At 44.8% G+C, this 23212-nt stretch overlaps 1 protein-coding gene across 1 annotated transcript; it reads left to right on the top strand.

Moving 5' to 3' along the window:
• Positions 1–573: 573 nt before the first annotated feature.
• On the top strand, positions 574–23124 carry hdac6 (histone deacetylase 6). Its single transcript, XM_040152300.1, has 29 exons — positions 574–667; positions 1831–1922; positions 4104–4235; positions 6076–6161; positions 6769–6853; positions 7110–7150; positions 7696–7792; positions 7929–8026; positions 8155–8259; positions 9790–9858; positions 9976–10102; positions 10796–10861; positions 10961–11020; positions 11133–11222; positions 12359–12465; positions 12805–12872; positions 13790–13937; positions 14024–14152; positions 15410–15578; positions 16050–16255; positions 16897–17089; positions 17189–17338; positions 18244–18421; positions 18781–18917; positions 19025–19249; positions 20301–20447; positions 20541–20687; positions 20921–21049; positions 21874–23124. Exons 2-29 carry the CDS (start codon positions 1842–1844, stop codon positions 21940–21942), a joined length of 3339 nt encoding a protein of 1112 aa, XP_040008234.1. The 5' UTR covers positions 574–667; positions 1831–1841; the 3' UTR covers positions 21943–23124.
• Positions 23125–23212: the final 88 nt, after the last annotated feature.

Raw genomic sequence — 23212 nt, 5'->3', positions numbered from 1 at the left:
TTTCTGTGGATTGTTTTATTGTTCTGTAGCAGACGTATGACAGTTAGTCAGCACTAACGGTTGTGGGTTTTCAAAAAATGTCAGATTTTTTCATTGAATTTGTATACTGCATAGTATCAAAATTTCATATATACAACATAAATACGAGGAACCTGAGGGAAATTAACCCACCAATTCAAAACCTAGAATATTTCTCTTTTTGTTTTTTTGTTGGAACATATCACAGATCTGTAACAAAACAATCACTGCACCGATATGTTTACAACACATTAAAAAAAAATCAAAGTATCAACAAGTTAAACAGCAAATTTCAGTAACAAGAAAAAAGAGACAAAGTATGAACGATAAGTTATATAATAATATTACTGTTGTGATAATATAATAACCAGTATAAATAAGAGAAGGCATCAGGCCACATTACCGATATTTTTTAATATATTAGTTAAAAAAGACAATATTACAACAATATTATCTGTATGTTTTAAAACATACAGTTTTAAAACATACAGTTAGTCTCTGTTCAATGACAGAAAAACAAAAACACGACCGGCCGCGGTGACGTCACCAGGTCGCGCCGGCGCCGCGCTCGCTGACGGTCTGTGTGTGCGACGGCCGTGGTGTTCAGTTGGCGCTCACAAACAGAAAGAAACAGAAACAGAGAGCGACTGTGAGTGTGAATTTTTCTGGTTCCTCCTCGTCCCGTTCAAGTGTTTGACCGTTTGCGGCTGAGACAGAGAGCGGCTGAGTCCGAGTTTATCAGTTCCAATGTTTCTCAGCTCAGAGAGGAAAACTACAACAGGCAGCTAGCACATCGGCTAACAGGCTGCAGGTTCACTGTGATGACACCCACAGGGTTCGGGTTCTGGCTCTGGCTCTGGCTCTGGCTCTGGCTCTGGCTCTGGCTCTGACTCTGGCTCTGGTTCTGGTTCTGGCTCTGGCTCTGGCCCCAGCCCCAGCCCCAGCCCCGGTCCCGGTTAGACTGGCTGATTTGTGCTCTGCTGGTTCACTTTAGTCTCAGTCAGAGGAAAATAATCCGACCACTGACTTCAGAAGGAATATAAATGGCATTACATTTGTTTCACACAGGCCTCAGATATTCTCTCCAACCTGCTGTGGACAGTGATGTTACTTATAAAATGTTTTGTTCCCGGTTTTAGAAGAAACTGTTATTCCAGACCTCTCATGTTGTGTAAAATTCATTTGTAGATTAAAGAAAATAAAGAGACCAGTTCTAACAGGCTCATCCATCCATCCATCCATTTTCTGCTGCTTATCCAGGGCCAGGTCGTGTCTAATGATAAATTCAGAATATTAACGGGAATTCTTGTTATTTACAGCTGGAAGTGCTGAGAAAAATGTGACAGATATACCAATAAATTCATGCACTTGGAAAACAATTGTAGGCCTCCATCCCTGCTGGTTTTCATTGAAACCTTTCATACTGTGGTCGGCGTGACTGCGTAACAGGTATTAAATGTCATCGTGTGTGGTGTTAGAAGGTCTTAACTTTTCCTCCTCAGGTCGATGTGGTAAAAGTTTCTTTTACTGTCCCAGAGGAGAAAATTGTCTCAGTTTAAGGGAAAACTGCATAAAAACCAAACGTCGCAGTAAATGAGAACATGTGCAAAAAATGTTTACGAAATGTCAGCTGTGGAAAACAATAATCATCAGAATGTTTCATTGGTAAATGGTCCACAGGCTGATTAATAATGAAAGTAATTACACTCCCGAACGTGTGTTATCATCAGGGAGCTGCAGTGTGTCGCTGTGTGTTGTGTTTCTGTCATATTTCATCAGTGTGTTCAGTGGTTTGTTGTCTTTTTGTTTCAGGTGGATCAGAGATGCAGTCTGGACCGTCTGGACCAGATCCTCCAGGATCTGGACTGAAGTCAGTCAGAAGATCTCCTCGTCTGTCTCCTCAGGTTGGTTGGCCACACACACATGCACACAGGGCTTTCTTTCTATATTTCCGAAGACACTCAGGGCCGGTTGTACGAACTGGCGTTGGGCACAGGTGCGCTGCGGTTTCACTCACTTTGCGATGGCGGTCTGTGGTGTATTCAGTTGCTGACTTACTGAGACAGCAACTCATTATGTGGTAATCTCCTGGACTGATCCTGGTCCTGAACCATTTTTACTTTAAAAATCACTCAAACTAATAGATGATTGTCGAAATAGTTTTGACAGTCACCCTGTCAGTAGATACATCAACTAATCAGTTCAGCATTAGAGGATATTAAGGTTTCTGTGAGAGTAAAAGATAATATAGTGTCATCTGCAAATAAAATATTAGATGTTAAACATTAGGTAGATAATGAGTTACACTAGATTTAACATGTTGTTGTTTTGGGCCATTTGTGTGGGATTTGTTAATAAGAAATCCTATAAAATAAGACCAGACTGATTTTTTTTTTTTTTTGATCATAAGTATTTGGGCAGTGACAGAATTTTCTCAATCTTGCCTCTGTACACAACCACAATGGATCTGAAACAAAGTCCCCAAGATGTGACTGAAGTGAAGACCTTCAGCTTTAATTCAAGGGGTTTAACAAAAATATCACATTAACCTTTTAGGAATTACAGCTATTTTTATACATGGTCCCTCATTTTCAGAAGCTCAATAGTAATTGGACAAACCAAAATAATTATAAATAGAAGGATTCTATTTTATACATGGATTAAAACCCTTTGCAGTCAACAACTGGCTGAAGTCTGGAAGCCATGGACGTCACCAAACGCTGAGTTTCCTCCCTTGAGATGCTTTGCCAGGCTTTTACTGCAGCCGCCTTCAGTTGCTGCTTGTGGTGGGTCTTTCTGCCCTCAGTTTTGTCTTCAGGGAAGTGAAAATCATACTCAATTGGGTTGAGGTCAGGTGACTGACTTGGCCATTGGAGATGATTCCAGTTCTCTGCCTTGCGAAGCTTTTCGGTTGCTTTGGCAGTATGTTTTAGGTCATAATCCATATGTACTGTGAAGCACTGTCCTATCAGTTTTGCAGAATTTGGCTGAATCTGAGCAGATAGTTTAGAACCATACACTTCAGAATTCATCCTGCTGCTTCTATCAGCAGCCACATCATCAATGAACACCAGTGACCCAGTTCCACTGGCAGCCATACAAGTCCCAGGCCATTACACTGCCTCCACCATGTCTGACAGATGATGTGGCGGCTTTGGATCATGAGCCGTTCCTTTCCTTCTCCCTACTCTTCTCTTCCATCATTCTGGTACGAGTTAGTCTTGGTTTCATCTGTCCAGAGAATCTGGTTCCAGAACTGGAACAAGAACGGCCCAATGATGGCCTCCTTCATTTGAATCGACACCTCTTTGGACCACATGTTGAGAGTTCCCATGAACAGCTGCCAAATGCAAAGAGTCAACACTTGGAATCCACTCCAGACCTTTTATCTGCTTCATTTGTGTTCAGGCCTCACCTGAACATGAAAATGATCCATTTTCAATTGTCCAATTACTTTTGAGCCTCTGAAAATGAGGGACTGTATAAAAATGGCTGTGATTCCTAAATGTTTAACGGATATTTCTGTTAAACCCCTTGAATTAAAGCTGAAAGTCGTCACTTCAGTCCCGTCTTGGTGGATTCCTTTCAGATCCATCGTGATGGTGAACAGAGGCGGGATTATGAAAATAGTGTCGCTGTCCAAATACTTACGACCTCAACGGTATGTTGACAAGCATCATGTGTGTTGTTATAGACTGAGTTCCTGTGTGATTTAGTGACAGAGGTAAAGTTGTGAATGAGCAGAAAAGCAGTGAGAACTCTGATAATGATTATTTCTGCAGCTGTCAGTCATCTACCTGAGCTGGACTTTGACCTCAGCTACACCCGTCTGTATCGTGGTTTTTTCAAATGTAAATGGTTTCATGTTAATACAGGAATGTTTTAGGCTCTTCTCAGTTTGCTGTTTGGACCGAGTGAGGTCAGACATACACGAGTCCTCTCCTCATTTCTTCTTCTGTGTCTTTATTCCAGGTCTGTCTGAGCTCTTTATTTAAAGTGTGTTTGTGGTGGTGTTCTCTAAGACTCGGCAGCGGTAGTGTCTCTGCAGAAGACTCTGAATTAAACGTCCATGTTTGTGATTTCAGGGCAGCAGCAGTAAAGAAAAGGAGGAGAGGAAAGGAGGAAGAAGCAGTCTGCAGGAGGTGAAGAGGAGAGGAAGGATGGAGAAGAGCAGAGAGGAGGCAGAGGAGGAGCTTAACAGCAGACTGCAGACGTTGGTAAACAAACAACCTGTCTGTCTGACTGTCTTACTGACTGACTGTCTTACTGACTGACTGACTGTCTGACTGTCTGACTCACTGTCTGACTGACTGTCTTACTGACTGACTGTCTTACTGACTGACTGACTGTCTGACTGTCTTACTGACTGACTGACTGACTGTCTGACTGACTGACTGTCTTACTGACTGACTGTCTTACTGTCTGACTGACTGACTGTCTGACTGTCTTACTGACTGTCTGACTAACTGTCTTACTGTCTGACTGACTGACTGTCTGTCTTACTATCTTACTCACTGTCTGACTGACTGACTGTCTTACTGTCTGACTGACTGTCTTACTGACTGACTTTCTGACTGTCTTACTGACTGACTTTCTGACTGTCTTACTGTCTGACTGACTGACTGTCTGACTGACTGACTGTCTTACTGTCTGACTGACTGTCTTACTGACTGACTGACTGTCTGACTGTCTTACTGACTGACGGACTGTCTTACTGTCTGACTGACTGTCTGACTGACTGTCTGACTGACTGTCTGACTGACTGTCTTACTGTCTTACTGACTGACTGACTGTCTTACTGACTGACTGACTGACTGTCTTACTGACTGACTGTCTTACTGTCTGACTGACTGTCTGACTGTCTTACTGTCTTACTGACTGTCTGACTGACTGTCTTACTGTCTGACTGACTGTCTGACTGACTGTCTGACTGACTGACTGTCTGACTGTCTTACTGACTGTCTGACTGACTGTCTTACTGACTGACTGTCTTACTGACTGACTGTCTGACTGTCTTACTGACTGACTGTCTGACTGTCTGACTGACTGTCTTACTGTCTGACTGACTGACTGTCTGACTGTCTTACTGACTGTCTGACTGACTGTCTGACTGTCTTACTGACTGACTGTCTGACTGTCTGACTGACTGACTGACTGTCTTACTATCTTACTCACTGTCTGTCTGACTGTCACTGACTGTCTTACTATCTTACTGACTGACTGACTGTCTTACTGACTGACTGACGGACTGTCTTACTGTCTTACTGACTGACTGACTGTCTTACTGACTGACTGACGGACTGTCTTACTGACTGTCTTACTGACTGACTGACTGTCTTACTGACTGACTTTCTGACTGTCTTACTGACTGTCTGACTGACTGACTGACTGTCTTACTGACTGTCTGACTGACTGTCTTACTATCTTACTGACTGACTGTCTGACTGACTGACTGACTGTCTTACTGACTGTCTGACTGACTGACTGTCTTACTGACTGACTGATTGTCTTACTTGTTCTACGTGACTCGATCTCTCACCTGAGGAACAGGTGTCTCCAGCTCTGGATAACCAGCCAATGTCTTTTAATATGGCCTGCATCTGGATCTGTGGCTCATACACAGGGTATCTGTGAGTCTTAAAACATCTGGAATTCGGTTTCCTGTTTCCTCGTCACATTAGTTCTGACTTGTACTGTCAGGAGACAGTTGTTAGGGAACTCATCCAGCTCCCTAACAACCGTCTATGTCCAGCTCCAGCCGTGGACATAGACAGGGAAAAGGCCCCCACCCCTCCTACATAGGCCCCCTCGACTATGTATGACCCCGACAGAGGCACTAAGTTTCATTCTCTTCAGTCTACAAAGGTCTTAGATTTAATCCGGTGATGTGCTGTCAAAACAGAAAACAGTGTGTGTGTGTGTTGTGGTGTGCGTCATACACCGGCTGTGTGTGTTTTCTGAATACCTATAAACAGATGGTCACAGTCTTCACCTCTGCTTTAACCAGTATTTCTTAGCTGGATTGTCTCTTACAGAAGTGTCTGTGTCTGTGTGTAGGACCTGTCCAGCAGATCAGCAGCCAGTGGTACAGGTCTGGTTTACTCTGAGGTCTTCACTCATCATAAGAACCTGCGGGAGCCCAGGTAGCCTGCCCAGGTTTTACCCACTGTGTGTGCAATAACTCATTGTTTTATAAACCGTATTTCCTCACATCGCGACGGTGCATTTATTTCTAATTCCCTCTGTTTGATAAGTGTCATTGATCGTATTTTAGTAAGAAGCCTCCCGTTTGCCCGGTTAAAGTTACTGCATTACTCTGTAATATAAACCCCTTCAGAAACCCGTCATTTCTCGACAGGGCTTTTATTTTGAAACATTTGCAGGAAAAACCATATGCACCCACAGTCAAACGAGATTAAAGGACGACAAAGCAAAGTGGATCAGAATGAACAACAAAGTGTTGAAAATATCACGATCATATGGTTGAATTTATTAAATTACATCTTAACTGACATGAACATCACATGACAGTTCTACGGCGGGCACCAGGAGTCTGTCCACCTTGTCTTGGGCCAGCCTTTATTTGCCTGTGTTGACCACGTCCCAAACCGTTATCGAGACCCGGCTTTAAATGACAGTCGGTTTTTATTTGAGGAATAACGGTGAAAATAATCCAGACTGTCTGACATGTTTTATTATTTGAGTTACAACAGTTTCAGCAGGTAGTTACTTGTGTCCTGTTGCTGTCAGTCACGTAGAGAGTCCTGACAGAGTGACGTCCATCATGAAGGAGCTAGAGAGACAGGAGCTGCTGTCTCACTGCATCAGAGTGGAGGTTAGACTGTCCCTCTCTCTGCCCGTCTCTCTCTCTCTCTCTCTCTCTCTCTCTCCGTCTCTCTCTCCCTCTCTCTCTCTCTCTCTCTCTCCTTCTCTGCCCGTCTCTCTCTCCTTCTCTGTCCGTCTCTCTCTCCTCTCTCTCTCTCTCTCTCTCTCTGCCTGTCTCTCTGCCTGTCTCTCTGTAACTGTCTTTCTCTCTCTGCCTGTCTCTCTCTGTCTGTAACTGTCTAACATCATCAATTTTTGTGTTTCAGCCCAGAGAAGCTACAGAAGAAGAGCTGCTGCTCGCTCACATGTGAGTCCACAGTAACTTTTACTCACAACTGACTCTAATGTCCTCTAACTCTAATGTCCTGTAGCTGACCAATGTCCTCTGTTGTCCTCTGACTGACTCTAATGTCCTCTAACTCTAATGTCCTGTAGCTGACCAATGTCCTCTGTTGTCCTCTGACTGACTCTAATGTCCTCTAACTCTAATGTCCTCTAGCTGACTAATGTCCTCTGCTGTCCTCTAATGTCCTCTAGCTGACTAATGTCCTCTGCTGTCCTCTAGCTGACTAATGTCCTCTAATGTCCTCTAGCTGACTAATGTCCTCTGCTGTCCTCTAACTGACTAATGTCCTCTGTTGTCCTCTGACTGACTCTAATGTCCTCTAGCTGACTAATGTCCTCTAATGTCCTCTAGCTGACTAATGTCCTCTGCTGTCCTCTAACTGACTAATGTCCTCTGTTGTCCTCTGACTGACTCTAATGTCCTCTAACTCTAATGTCCTGTAGCTGACTAATGTCCTCTGTTGTCCTCTGACTGACTCTAATGTCCTGTGTTTTGTGTGTTTATAGGAAGAATTATGTGGATGCGATGAGGTCGACTGAGACCATGTCAGAGAGTGAACTACACACACTGTCTGAGAAATACGACTCTGTTTACCTTCATCCTGTAAGAACACACATGGACACACACACACACACACACATTCAGGACATAAAAATAGGAACTATAGAAAGAAATCATCAGTTTTACAGAGATCACAAACACTGTCTGGTTTAATTGCTGTGTGTGTGCGTGTGTGTAGGAGTCCTTCCAGGTGTGTGTGTTGGCGGTGGGTTCCGTCCTCCAGCTGGTTGATCAAGTGATGACCTCTGATCTCAGAAATGGCTTCGCTGTCATCAGGTAACAACAGCAGCTTCTCGTGCTGCGTTCAGGAGCCGCTCACGATGAACACAACGTTAGCATCAGTGCAACAGAGAGAGTGAATTCCAGACAGAACAGTAACACACCTGTCCACCTGTCTGCCTCAGACCTCCAGGTCATCACGCTCAGGCCAGCGAGTCAAACGGTTTCTGCGTTTTCAACAACGTGGCGATTGCAGCTCGATATGCTCAGACCAGACACTCAGTCAGCAGGTAGGTGTGTGTGTCTGTGTGTCTGTGTGTGATCTCGGTTTTATTCCAACACACTCCTGTCAGTGTTGGTGGGTGGGAAGCCAGTGGGGGATCCTGTTGTGGTAGATGCAACAGCGCCTCCTGCTGAACGGTTGGGGAACTAACACGGACAAGGACTGCAGTGTGAGGAGAAGTGGAACATACCAAACAAAGAGAAAAGGGGGGAGTTAAAGTTAAAATATACAGAAACAACTACATTTGCATAGTTTAAGGCTTTTATTTTGACACAGCTGCTCAAATCATATCAAATCAAAGTTATGAGACTATTCACAAAATATATTTACTGGTTTATTTAAAAAAAATGAGCGATTAAAAAAATATATATTATTATTAAATACATAGAGAATAAACATGTAAAACAAATGAAAACAGAAGTAAGAAAAATAAAGAGGCTGACTAGTTTAACGTCACCTGAGTGAGACAGTTTGAGACGAGCATGAACGAGATGATGATGGACGTGAAATCTGAACATGAGCGAGGAGAAACCCCGACCAGAACGACACACCTCAATGTTCCACAAGCTCTCACCTGTATGAAACTCGTCCAATCACAGTTCAGCACTGATGCGGGGAGGAGTTCCGTGACCTGCCCAACTGTTAGATCACAGTATGGAGCCCCCCTGGGGAGGGTCACGGTAAGAACAAAGATCAGCATGGATGTGGGAGCAGACATAACATTAGAATAATGAAATGCAGTGTTTACCCGTCATAGGCCCGAAATGAAAGCGCAGACTGATCAACTGTCAGGAAAGAATGAAAATACTGCATCGTCTCATGCTGTACTCAACAGACTGAAAACTAGTTGACACTTCGCCTGATCTGCACTTTGTCACATATAAATTATACTTTGATAATCAATCAGTGTCTGATTGATGCCTGGATCTGCTGATGGTCGCAGGTGTCAGTTTTCTATTTTTCTGACACTGATTATTAATCCATGCCATCATTGAGTGGACGTAAATAACCAGTGACTGTACATTGAAGCTTTTTTTAGGAATCTTTATTATTCTTAATTTACTTTACTGACAACCAATATACAAGCCTTTTCTATCATAAATTTGTAAACAGCACATAAAAATCAGAATAAATAATGACAAAAAGGGTTGTCAACAACATTGACATCAACAAAATATAGAACAAAAAGTAAACGTTGACACTATCTGACCCCCCAGGCAAATTCGATTTGCTTCTCAGATCAGATCTTTAGGACAGACCGTCTGCACTCTTACTGCAAGTGATCAGATTCGATTCGTGCTGGGGGAAAAACTCTGCTGCTGGCAGCGGCGTGGAATCTGCTCACTCTGGATTCGACGTCGTCGCTGTGTGTCGCGTTGCAAGTGACACAAAAGACGCTTTGAAATCTGGTCTGAGCAGTCGGAACGAGGACTTACTGTTCACACGATGAAACCACATATTTTTTGACTGCTTTATGACTGTGTGTGTGTGTGTGTGTGTGTGTGTCTGTCTGTCTGTCTGTGTGTGTGTGTGTCAGGGTGTTGATAGTGGACTGGGATGTTCATCATGGTCAGGGCATCCAGTACCTGTTCCAGGAAGACCCCAGGTAAACTTCTCCTCTTCATCTTTCCGTGTTACAAACTTTACAAAGGTTTTTGTCACTGTAATAAAATTTGTCACTTGAAAAAAAACCCCAAACGTAACAAATCCCCACCCTCCCCAGGGTCCTTTACTTCAGCGTCCACCGGTACGAGCAGGGCTCTTACTGGCCTCACCTCCCAGAGTCTGACAGTTGGTTTGTTGGCAGAGGACGAGCTGAAGGAAGAAACATCAACCTGCCCTGGAACCAGGTGAGTCCCCTGACAGACCTTCTGAGTCCTCCTGCTTCTCATTAACTACTATGACACGCAATCAACAGGTCCTGTACACCTCAGAGAAGACAGGAAAGACAGCGAAGACCAGCAAAAATGAATAAAAATTTAAAAAATCATTAATTAGGAAAAAAAAAAAGGAAAAAACTGGATCATAATCCACATTTTTCTTTGTGGTTTCTTGGTCTCAAAACGAGACAGCAACAAGTTTATAGTGATGGTCCCACATGGCGTAAAAGAAGCCTTCACTGTTAATCTTTTTTGTGATGTTGTTTCCTGCTCTTATCACAAGTGTGTGTTTTGGGCGTCTCCTCGTTGTCGCTGAGGTTTATCAGTGTAGAACTAGTGGATTATGGTCATTTCTTTTATGTTACTTTATTTCTTGCTTTGTGAAACATTTGTTGATTTATCTTTTTTATGATTTTATTCTATTTTTTCCCCGTTTTTCTGTCTTGTGGATCCTCTCGCAGGTGTAGTTGTGTTCCTGTTGCGCTTTTGTCATATCTGCTCTGATGAGGGCTTCATGCTGAAAATAAAATTCGGCAGAATGACGTAGAGACGTGAGCGCATTCACCGCTGGATTGCTGCGTTGTTCCTGAATGTGACGTCTGTAAACACACACGTTGCAGTTTTTAAAAATCTCTTCATCCTGTTGTGTGTGTTGTTGTTCAGACGGGGATGACAGACGCTGATTACATTGCTGCTTTTCAACAACTGCTGCTGCCTGTAGCCTGCGAGGTAACACACAGACACACACACAGAGGAAACATTTCACTGATGATAAAAACGTTATATATAGTTATGATACGTCCATTAACGAGACGTGTGTGTGTTCAGTTTCAGCCTCAGCTGGTTCTGGTCTCTGCTGGATTCGATGCTGCAGTCGGAGACCAGAAGGTAAAACTAGCACAGACCTGAGATCAGTGATGGATTATTTTTATTACTGGGTTTAATATTGTTAAATATTCCTTTTCTACGTGTGTGTGTGTGTGTGTGTGTGTGTGTTCAGGGGCAGATGTGTGTGAGTCCTCAGTGTTTCCATGTTCTGACTCACATGTTGATGAGTTTGGCTGAAGGTCGACTCGTTCTCGCTCTCGAGGTAAGACAGTTTCTACTATGACTACCTATCGCAGCACGTCACACACAGGCCTCTAGTTTTACTGTGGTATGAGCAGAGTTGTGTTTTTTAATACGTGAACACTGAGCTGTGTGGACTGGGCCTTCGCCAACCAGCTCAGCTCCCGATATCACAAACCCCGTCACAGTTTAGCTTCAGTTCCACTCTGAGATCATCAGCAGCTCCGGACAGAAACCTGAGACACACTATATCAATCTTTTCTTCATCATCCTTATCGAGATAAAGATAATTCCTTCGATTTTTGAATTTAAGGAAACTTGTCTCCTGCAGCTTTGTAGCATCTCATTTTATTATGTTGATTATTTAACAGTTTCACTTCCATGTGGACAGAATAACAAAAAAATAAACTGAATTTAGTTTCTGATTATGTCAAATATATTTCACGAAAGCAGCATATGTGTTATATTAATATGCAGCACTGAATGTAAAGATAAAAGCGGCACTGACCACTAGTTAATTTTCTTATTTCAGGCCATGTGTAATAATCCTATTATATCCCATAGGAACGTAAACATACCTGCTCAGATTCCTCGTGTATTCAGGACTTTACAGTTAGCTTAGTTTAGCGTGGTTAAAAAGCTTTTATTTAATCCTGTTTCTCACGTGTCTGAATATTCCTGATATTTCTCTTTCATCGGTGTCACATTTATATTCTGTAACTTTATCAGCATTTATTTTGTTTTCGTTTAGATCATGGTAACATTCGCTCTCTTGAAGCTTCTCAGCAGTCGGTTTATGTTCTGTTTCTCGTATACGTGATGTTTCAGTATGATATTACAGGGTCTTAACCTTTGTGTCAATGAGAGCAGAGGAGTCAGGATTTCATAACCCTGCCACGTCAGGATCAACGCAGCACAGGTTGTGTGGATCTGGTCCACAGTCCAGAGGTGTGGACCAGATCCACACTGTCCTCAGTTGTTACCATCAGTTTACTGCAGGAGAAACTAGAGGCCTCAGTCTGCAACATTAACTGATGTTCACAATGATCCTCAAACCATGTTGCTGAACTTGTGTTGTGTTACTTAAAAGAGTAAAAGCTGAGTTGATGTAAGCTGAGTGTATTTGTACTGTGTGTGTGTGTGTGTGTGTGTGTGTAGGGAGGTTATAACCTGCAGTCGACAGCAGAGGGCGCTGCAGCCTGTGTCAGAGCTCTGCTGGGAGGAGCCTGTCCTCCTCTGAGTCTCCCCACTGCTCCGTCTGACAGGTAACGACTGGAACACGCCTGAGCCTCAGTAGACGCTCCTCAGCCGGTGTTCTGAAACGTCATCGGAGTCTGAGTACCGCTCACATTCGGAGTCCACGTCTAGACCAGTCCAGTATCGTAGCATGCATTTCTTATCAACCAGATGTGATGGTGGAGGATATGAGCCTCTTTTCATGGCACAGCTTTTAAAGTGTTGCAGAAGTCAAGAGAAACTTACCCCCCCGTCAATCATGTTTAACTTCTCACCTGGCTACACCAATGTACAGGTGGACTCCAAGTTAAACCCCCAAGAATGCTTCTTCCAACTGGGCATGCTCTAACTCCCTGTCTCTCCCTCAGTGCTCTGCAGTCGATCTCTCAGACCGTCTCTGCTCTGTATCCACACTGGGCCTCTCTACAAGTACTGGGTAAGACTCACACACACAAACACACACATGCTTCCAGGGCTGTTTTCCGTTCAGCTGACGTGGCTCCTCGCTTCCTTCACTTGTGAGGATGGAGGAGTGTAATTGGCTAAATGGGACATCCTCACTCATCCAGTCTCATTTAGAGGAGACGCCAACTAATGTCCGACAGCATCTCAACTGTCAAACAACCAGTAAAAGTGTAAAAACACCTGATGACTGCTCCTCTGATACTGATTATAGGTAGAAATAAAACCAATACACAATAAAATATGTTTATTACCGAAAGAGCAAATGTAAGGGAGAAAGAAATCAAATCTGAAATTGGTCTTTTCTTATTAAACTGTGCAGCTGTTTAATATTTGGTCTGCATTTTTTCCTGAATGAGCCAAGAGGGAGAAAAGAGGAGAAAAGAGGAGGAAAAGAGGGAGAAAAGATGAGGAAAGAGGAGGAAATAAGGAGGAAACGAAGAAGAGGAGGAAGAAAAGAGAAGCATTTTGGCTCTAAATAAAGTTGCAGTGTTTTTATGGTTCATCCATGGGTCAGATTCGCATGTATTACGTTTATTTCATGAATAAACATGAGTAAGATTGAAGCTGCTGTTGGTGCTCATGCAGTATAACAATCATTATTCTTATTAATATCACTGCAGCAGCCTGTTAACTTTAATGTCCATCAGATCAGCTGGCCAGTCATAAATGGACTGAGATCGAGGGCATGTTGACGTCCGGTACAAAAGCCTCCACACGCCTGTGGTTCCTTTAAATGACCAGAACGCCCTCGATGATGGCGGAACTCGGTCAGTCTCCTGGTCACAGGGTCGGGGGTCGGAGGAGCGAGGACGAGAATGAGCAGAATGGAAAAGTGTCCACTGGCAGTGGTTTAGTTAATGAATTTCTCTCTTCCTGTTTCCTGTGCAGAAGGTGGCCCATTGGCTGAGGGCAGTGTCATCAGAGCAATAAACAACCAGCAGAGCACAAAGCAGACCAGCCCCGCCCCCTCTGTTGCCATGACAACAGGTCTGGTCTATGATGAGAGGATGATGGAGCATCTGAATATGTGGGACAGGTGAGTCACCTGTCTGCTCCTCCTGTGAATATGATCATGTGGAGGTAATAATGTAAAAGCAGTAATATATGAAATATATCAAACAGACATCACCCTGAACAGCCTCAGAGAATCTCCAAAATCTTCTCCAAACATCAGCAGCTGGGATTGGTCGATCGTTGCCAGCGGATACCCGTTCGCTTAGCAACAGAGGAGGAGCTGTCCATGTGTCACAGGTACGTAATCCACCCGTTCCTCAAAACAGCAAGTTAACCCGTTACACCGGTTTTACCGTAACCCAAGTACCAGGATCACTGATCCACAGTCCTGTCCCGCTGAGGGATTTCTGTCTTCATCGTGGTTTGAAAACTGGTAAAAGCGAACGTGTAGAAAACGCTGTCGGCCCGCTTTCATACCGGGTCGATGCTCGTCAGAGGACAGTGAGTTAAACAAAAGGTCGATGCCCAGTGTGGTGAACAACCATCTGAAGTAAAACAGCTCAGTCTGATGTTTGATCCCCAACTAAAATTTGAGAAACATGTTAAAACGATGAGCAGGGAACAAACACAAATTTACGGGCATTTAGTATTTTCATGTATTTTATGACCTTTTCACATTTAAGTTATTGTAACGTTTTGGTCTCGAACAGCTGCAACAATCAGGCCACTTAAATGATGTAGAGCATATAGCATTTATGCTATTAAATATATATAGTAAACCGGTCAGATCCCGCTGCTGTCACGTTCTCAAGAAATGAAATGTGTTTAGACTCTATAAATGTGTAAATAACCGGGCTCCTCGGGCGTCAGTGAGCTGCCGGTTCCTCTCTGGTTTTCTGGCTCACTTACAGGACGTGCGTCTATGGAAAACTGTAATATTTCCTTTAATAAAACTTCCTTTGTACAGACGATTCGCTTCGTTCAATATGTGGAACTCAATATGTTGAGTTGTGTGCATTAATATAAAGACCAATCAGGGACAGGTGTTAAAGACAAGCTGTCACTGTGGTGTCTGCCATTGGTCCGTGATATGTATTTATCCCCTTAAAAACTAAACATGAAATAAAATAAGTTTAAAAAAAGCTCCATCCATGTTTAGCACAAACACACAACACATAAGTAGGACTCAAACTTCAAATCATTGAAGCATTGTTAGAGACGTCAAAATCCTGACACCACACAAAAGTTTGTATGTGATTGACGCCTTTGACAGCAGTGGACGGTACGTCAGCGGTCATGTCGTGCAGTATGGACCCGTTTGAGGTCTTCGCAGCGTTTTTACGTTATGTACAACTGTTAATCAGAGTCAGGGTTGATCAGACCCAGATTATACTCAGTTGTCTGTTGGTCACAGTAAGCAGAGAGTGTACTCATCGGTATTAGAACTCTAGTGTGTGTGTGTGTGTGTGTGTGTGTGTGTGTGTGTGTGTGTGTGTGTGTGTGTGTGTGTGTGTGTGTGTGTGTGTGTGTGTGTGTGTGTGTGTGTGTGTTCAGTGTGCAGCACATTGAGCAGATGAAGGCTACAGCAGTGATGAAGCCCAGAGATCTGCACAAACTGGGGGAAGAGTTCAACTCCATCTACATCAACAACCAGAGCTTCCAGTCTGCTCAGCTGGCTGCTGGAAGCTGCTTCAGCGCTGTGGAGAGGATCCTGACTGGACAGGTAACACACAGCAACACACTGTAACACACACAGTAACACACTGTAACACACACAGTAACACGCACTGTGCCATGAACAACTGTGTCAAAAAATATTTTGTTCTTCGGTAAAAAGTCAAAACTACAAGTTGCCTGTGGAGGTTAACTGCAACACCCAGGGTGCATTTCACTAGCAAACAGCCAATCAAAAGAGCTTCATATTCTGCTGTAGCTAAAGGCGATTTGAAGCTGCAGGTCTTTCAAGGTTAGGTGACAAAATCCTGGCAGACTAAACAGCTATAAACCAAATCTTGGCAGACTAAACAGCTGTAAACCAGATTCTGGCAGTCTGGAGTTTGCTGCAGCTGTTAGCGAGATGAATCTTAACTTCAGCTTTTATGACAACAGACAGTCGTTCAGTATAAGGAAACAAAATGTGTGAAGAACAAGAAACAGAGAGACGAATAAATAAATTGAATCTTTTTCCCGGCAGGTGAGTAACGGCTTGGCGATCGTCCGTCCTCCTGGTCACCACGCAGAGAGGGACTCTCCCTGTGGTTTCTGTTTCTTCAACACAGCAGCGCTCACTGCTCGCCACGCCCAGAAGATCTCCCATCATGCACCGCTGAGAGTCCTCATCCTGGACTGGGACGTTCACCACGGCAACGGCACACAGCACATGTTCGAGGATGACGACAGGTGAGGAGGACGAGGAGGAAGTGTGTATCGTGAACTATAAGTGAATTACATTCAATTGTCAGATACCTCCGTCCAAAGTGACTTACAATAAGTTAATTCAGACCACGACGGACCAAGAGCCAGACGTCACCCACAACTCGGAGCGTTTCCCTTTTCAACGGCTCTCGTCTGAAAAGGTGTGGCAGACTCTGTCTGTCCTGACTTCAGTTCAGTCCTCCAATTTGGTTCCAGAACAGAGAAGAGTGGAACGCAGCGGGTCGGGGTGAAGGGTAGACCGGTCTCCTTCACCAACCTGTTGACCATTACCGGGGTCTGAACCGGATGAGGCAGCATTAGGGAGCCAGTGTAGTGGACGGAGGAGAGGAGTGGTGTGGGAGGTCTGATGGCAGACACGGGGCCCCAGCAACGAGGGAGGTGCAGTTGTCCAGGTGCGAGATGTCAAACACCTGGATCAGGACCTGGGCCGCCCTCTTGGTGAGGAAGGGGTTAATCCTCCTGACGAAGAGGAGGAATCAGCTGGATCGTCTATGTCGTTCCATACAGTTTTATATCAGAAATAACATTATAGACACGTCAAGGCTGTGAGGCGAATTCATTTACACTGAAGTGAAATGAAGTGACGATGAACTCTCTGTCTCCAGCGTCCTGTACATCTCCCTCCATCGCTATGACAACGGGACATTCTTCCCGTCGTCGGAGGACGCCGCTGCCAACCGGGTGGGCGTGACCAAAGGGGCGGGGTTTAACGTCAACGTGGCCTGGAGCGGAGGAAGGATGGGCGACTCTGATTACCTCGCTGCCTTTCACCGCGTCGTCATGCCAATTGCTACCGAGGTTAGCTACACACACGGAAATGCACGCACACACAGTAACACGCACACACATTGATCAGAATTAACAGAGTCCCGCGATTGGTCGGTCCTCTCTCTGCAGTTTAACCCCGGTCTGGTCCTGGTGTCGGCCGGATTCGATGCAGCTCGGGGGGATCCGCTGGGTGGATATCACGTGACCCCGGAGGGATACGCCCACCTCACACACCTGCTGATGTCATTGGCTGGGGGCCGGGTCCTACTCATACTGGAGGTGAGTCCAGTATGTGATGTGAAGTAGCGTGAAATGAACTGAACCCCTTCTGATTAGTCATAGGTTAGACAAGTCTGAACACAGCGTGACGTCCACTTCCTGAGGATATCGTGATCTGTGATGTCCCTCCAGAATAAAGCTCCAGAAATCCACTGACAAACCAGAGGAAAAAGATTCTGATCAGAGCTGATTCAGCAGCTTTTAATGGGACAGTTTGATTAAATGGAAACAAATGTAGGATAAAACTAGAATCATCGCCTCGTGGTTCTAGGTCTCCACCGACCAGTCAAGTTGCAGTTTATATCCGAGTCTGTTCCAACTCATATAATGAATGTAATGAAGACTTTGAAGGAATTTAATCAAATGTGTTAATTGTATTGACACAAGACGTGTTTTGTGAGGTCACAGTGACCTTGACCTTTGACCTTTGTCCATCATATTCTAATAATCTCATCGGACAGACGGACGGACGGATGGAAGTGACTCTGGCCATGGCTTTTACCGGCGCAGCGGCATAAAAACCGGGCTCAAGTTGTGGCTAACTCACTGATTCTGTGGCAACATTATATTTCCTGTTTACATCCCTCAAAGCATGATGGGAACTGTAGTTTTCAAAACTAAGACAAATAATAATAAAAGGCGAATCACCCTGCATTAATGTAAACTCTGAATCGCACGATCAGTATAAATTTCTGAGATTACTAAGACTCATGTCTCATGAACACACCGACTCTCATAACCTGTCATATTCCCACTTTTAAGCTGTGTTAAAAACCTGTGGACATACAGACTAAAAACTATTAAAACGTGTGGAGTACAACTCGTGTGATTCCGAGGATGTTTCCGCCTCCTTCTGAGTAGAATGGAGCTGTGTGTGATATGTCTCTCTCTCTCTCTCTCTCCAGGGAGGTTACAACCTGTCGTCCATCTCTGACTCCATGGTGATGTGCACCAGCGTGTTGCTAGGAGACCCTCCTCCATCCCTGGTGACGCCCCTCCCCCCTCCTCATCACAGTGCTGTGGCAACAATCAACGAGGTCATCCGACACCACGCCCCCTACTGGAGGTCACTGAGGATACACAGTCAGTACAGGATTTATTTTTACTTTATTACCTCTGCCAGGCAGCTCTGTTTGTTGGTTTATTTGTCAGCTGGATTACACACAAAGTACTGAAGTGGTTTGAACCAAACTTGCTGGAAGGACAGATCAGGGAAGAACCCGTTACATTTTGAGGCAGATCCGGCTCATTTACTATGAATTTGAATATTTTCCTCTGAGTTCTGGTTTGTGTTGTTTGACACTGGCCTCGGCGGAGGTCTGTGCTCTACTGAGGGCATTTTCTAGTTTTAGTTAGTTTTATTTCAATTTATTTTAATTTCATGGTATTCCAGTTGCTCCTATTTTTTATTTATTTAATACCATACTTGACTTGTCTTTCAGTCCCAGATTCTGTGCGGGCGTCCCTGCCCTCCCTGAAGTATCGTGGGAAACGTAGCTCTAAAGGAAAAGGCAGGAAGTCAGAGCAGAGCAGCACAAACAAACCTCCGCTGCCCCCCACAGGACCAGAGGACACAACGGTAACACGCCATGAAATGTCACGGTTCAGAGAAGAAAACAGAACGAAATCGGATCCTATCAAAAAAACTCCGGTAACTGTCTCTACTTGTTGTTTTCATCCAATCAGACGCAGTGCGGTCTGGACCAGCTCACTCAGGGATTGGCCAGTTTGGACATTAGTCAAACCTCAGCCAATCACACTCCTGCTATGTCCACCCCAGTGGGAGGGGCCAGGCCAAAGGTCCGCCTGAGTACGGAGAAGGTCACCTGTGAAGGTGAAGCGAAGGCGGAGCCTAGCGTAGCCGTACCTGAGCAGAGCCAATCAGCAGACAGCACACCACCTCAGACTCAGGTGAGTTAGTCCAGTTTTCATCTGTAAAAAGTCTCATTCATGTAATTTTATTTTTATCTCTTTATCAGTCTGAGGCTGCAGCTTTCACCATCTTTGACGTATAAAGTTACCACGGTTGCAGGTGGTTTTCTCACCTGTTTAGCTGTTGATAGCAGGTTTGTTTATTTTGTTATTAGTCTTTCTAACAGGGACCATCTGTATGTAACATACTTACATAACATACTTACATACAGTCTGATGTCCCTCCAGAATAAAGCTCCAGAAATCCCCTTAGAAACCAGAGGAAAAAGAGGCTGCAGAACTTCATTCGGAATCTTCCCGTTTTTAAGTTTCCGTCAGTATCACAGTGACCCAGTGACAGTTGTCTGTACGTCCATGGCTACACTGCAACAGGAGCTGATCACAGCCGATTCAGCAGCTTTTACTGGGACGGTTTGACTGAATGGAAACAGATATAGGCTGAAACTGGGCTCAAAGAGAACAGCAGAACCGACCTGTAGCTACATTACCTTACATTATGAGGAGTTTCTACAGGGTCTTGATCTCCTGATGGTTTTAAGTTTTTCTGTTATCATGTCGGTTCCCAAACAGGCTTATACAGCGAGGGAAAGTAAAAGTAGACCTTGAGTGTAAGAGCCATTTGAATCTGTATTTGACCGCCATGCCGCACCGCGCCATGTGAATGCTCTGTTCTATTGGTGAAATGTTAGGCTGTATGGAGATATGCAGGCCCTGGTTATGGATTCTTGCCTTTCACGCTGGAGACCATCAAATGGTGGGAAGTAAATATCCTATCAAAGCAAGAGGCTCTGTTATTTCAGCAGACACTGCAGGTACTGGTACTTTTACTTGAGTACTTCTTCCAGCTGACAGGAGGAAAATGTTGAAATCCGGACCACATGCAGCTGTAGCCTCATTTGTTGTCAGTGATTCTCTTTGCTCGTAGTTTTTGTCGGTAACTTTTCTTCTTGTATCTCACTGCGACTGCTTAACTTTTGTCTTTTATAAATTATCTGTTGTCCTACTGATTTATCGTATTAACTGTTTGCAGACTGTTGCTGCGGCAATGTCAAAGTCGGTTGCCGTTGGAGACGAGGCTGCCGCTGGAGCGGGGGCGGAGCCAGAGACGGAGGGAGCGTGTGGTTGGTCGAAGCCTCAGACGTCTCTGGAGCTGATGTGTGAAGGACAAACAGACGGAGTCAGACAACATTTAATACGATAAGGTCTTTCATACTGAGAAGACGTCTGTCTGGATCTCTAACCGTCTGTCTCCGTCTCTGTCTGTCTTCAGTCCACTCTGTACGTGGTGGACCCTCTGTCCTGGTGTCCTCACCTGGATGTCGTTAAGCCCCCGCCCCCCTCGGGTATAGATGTCTTCCTGTCGTGTCAGGACTGCAGCTCTGATGCTGAGAACTGGATCTGTCTCACCTGCTACCAGGTGACTTGTCTCACCTGTTCATCACAAAAAGTTCCCCCTAAAGTTATTAGTCAGACTTAGCACCACCCTGGACTCCTTTGGCCCCTGCTGGCCTGGGGCCCCGGGCCAGTTGTCCACTGTGATCCAGTATCGGGTCATTTTCTTCTGCTGCAGCTGATTTTCTTGCTCTTTCTCTGTGTGTGTGTGTGTGTGTGTGTGTGTGTGTGTGTGTGTGTGTGTGTGTGTGTGTCCAGGTGTTCTGTGGCCGTTACGTTAACGAACACATGGTGATCCACGGTGCTACCTCTGAACATCCGCTGGTTCTGAGCTTCTCTGATCTCTCTGTGTGGTGCTACCTGTGTGAGGCCTACATACACAACCAGGTAACAGCCAGTCTGTGTGTGATGTGGACCAGATCAAATCCAGATCAGATTAAGGCTCAGTCACATCTCAGTTTGGCCAGATCATAAAACTGATCACAGTCCGTGTAGCTGCGAATCAGGGTCGGTCCTGCTCCGGTCCAGAAGGAGGTGGTGATGCACCTGAAGCTGTTTGGTAACTGACAAAAACACCCGAAGAAGAAGCAGCAGTTCCGTTACAAGAGTAAGAGTTGAGCAGCGAGCCAACGGCGATCCATGAACACGAACACCTGAGGGAATCGTCTTCACGGCTCCGACCCAGACGCTGCCTCTCACTGGTCCCTCAGTGGTTGAACTGATCAGGGATCAGATGAACTCTCCTTGTGTCTGATGGTATTCAGAGCTGCTGGTATCACCAGGGCAGAGGACACAGACTGACGTATGTGTCTCAGAGACACCTCTTCAGCATCTGGACAGACCGAGTCTCAAACCCTCTCCTGATGTGGAGTCAAGTCACACTTCGGTCCGTCTGGACTGTTTCACGGCTGCATTTACACTGAACTTTCTACAGACCGGCGAGACGTTTGATCCACATCTGGACAGAACAGAGCGACTCAGCGTAGACGGAGTCAGAGACGGAGTCACAGCTCTGACCACTTCGCCCAGTGTATATATACAGTCGTCACATGAGCTCCACCGTCAGTCGTCCTGAAACGGACTCTTCCACATAACGAGCACTTTTACTCGACTGATTATTATTAATGCAACATTTTCATCATTTCACATCAAAACAACTGTAAAACTGTGTTTCTGTGTTTTAATATTTCTCTTCCATCTTCTGTGTCCAGATTCTGTTTGAAGCTAAAAACGCCGCTCACTGTGCCAAGTTCGGAGAAGAGGTCCCTCCACGGAGCTGAGCTGAAGAGGAGGAGGGTGTAAAAAACTGACACCTGACCAGCAGCGTCTGATTGGACAGTTGAGTGCGTTGCCACGGATACCAGCAGCAGTGGTGCTTTGTGGGAAACGTAGTTCAACCTACGGCATCCGACAACTGCCAAAAAACAAACTCAAATGCAAAAAAAGAAAAAGAGGAATTGATGTTTTTATTTTTTTAACTGCAGATCATCTTCATCTTCGTCATCATCGTCATCAGCAGGTTGGCGCTTCAGTCTCCTGAAAACGTGACCAATCACCAGCAGAGTCTGGACGGTTATTGAACAAAAAGTGATGCGTTAGAGGCCAGAGGGGCGATGATGTCACGGAGAGGCCACGCCCACAAACAACGGCACAGTAACGGACGTTGTGAAATTTCATTTCAGAAATCTGCAGTTTCTCATTTTCACTGTCACCTGATCATTTACTCCTCAGCTTTCGCGTCGTAAAGATCTGGAAGGTTCCTTTCACTGATCTTAAACCTGATCAGCTGATGGTCACGACGCGAAGTTTGAGATTTCAGGACAAAAACAAGGCAGATTTTTGACCTCGAAGTAACTAAAGTAACTGAACGTCTCCCTCTGAGCAACACGTTTCTGTCTGTGACCGAGTCCTGAGAACTTCAAACTGTCAACACATTTTCTTCCGTTCTTTTCTAATCTGACAGAAGAACATTCAACACAAAGGAAGAGACGCATTTCTAGTGTTTGTCAACACCGGTGCTCGTTGTTCTACGGCTGCTCTGACAGAAAACTCTAGAAACGAATTGGTTCACGGTAAAAACTGGTTTTAAAGACTCAGCCAGAGACAAAATTAAGGAGACATCGTGTTGTTCTGTAACGAGTCTGAGAAGCATCCGATTGGTCAAGAAGAATAAAAAAGAGAAAAGACAGATCAAAACCAAAGGAAGACGAGGTTGGAAAGGTGGTGAGAGGGAAGCTCCGCTGCTCGTTACATGACATTAAGTGAAATAACAAAGTTATGGAGACGTTTCTCTGGTGTGAAACCCGATGCTCAGAGGGAACCTGTGAAGTCAGCGACCAGTTTCTGTTAAAGACACATAACACGTGGAGAAAGTCCACGAGGGTCTGTCTGTAAAACTCACTTCAGCTGCGTTTGATCTCAGCAGGAGAAGAGCAGTTTCTGTGTTTGAGGTGCGTTTGATTTACAGACTCTGTGTGCGGTGCAATATTCCCTTTGTTTTTCTGCCTGTTTTCTCATCATTAAACATTCGTATGGACTGTTGTGTCCCGC

The sequence above is a fragment of the Xiphias gladius genome, chromosome 18 (assembly GCF_016859285.1).
Source record: "Xiphias gladius isolate SHS-SW01 ecotype Sanya breed wild chromosome 18, ASM1685928v1, whole genome shotgun sequence".
NCBI classification, from domain to species: Eukaryota; Metazoa; Chordata; class Actinopteri; order Istiophoriformes; family Xiphiidae; genus Xiphias; species Xiphias gladius.
The sequence above is the reverse complement of the archived record's forward strand: the minus strand, read 5'-3'. Positions and strand labels throughout refer to the sequence as shown.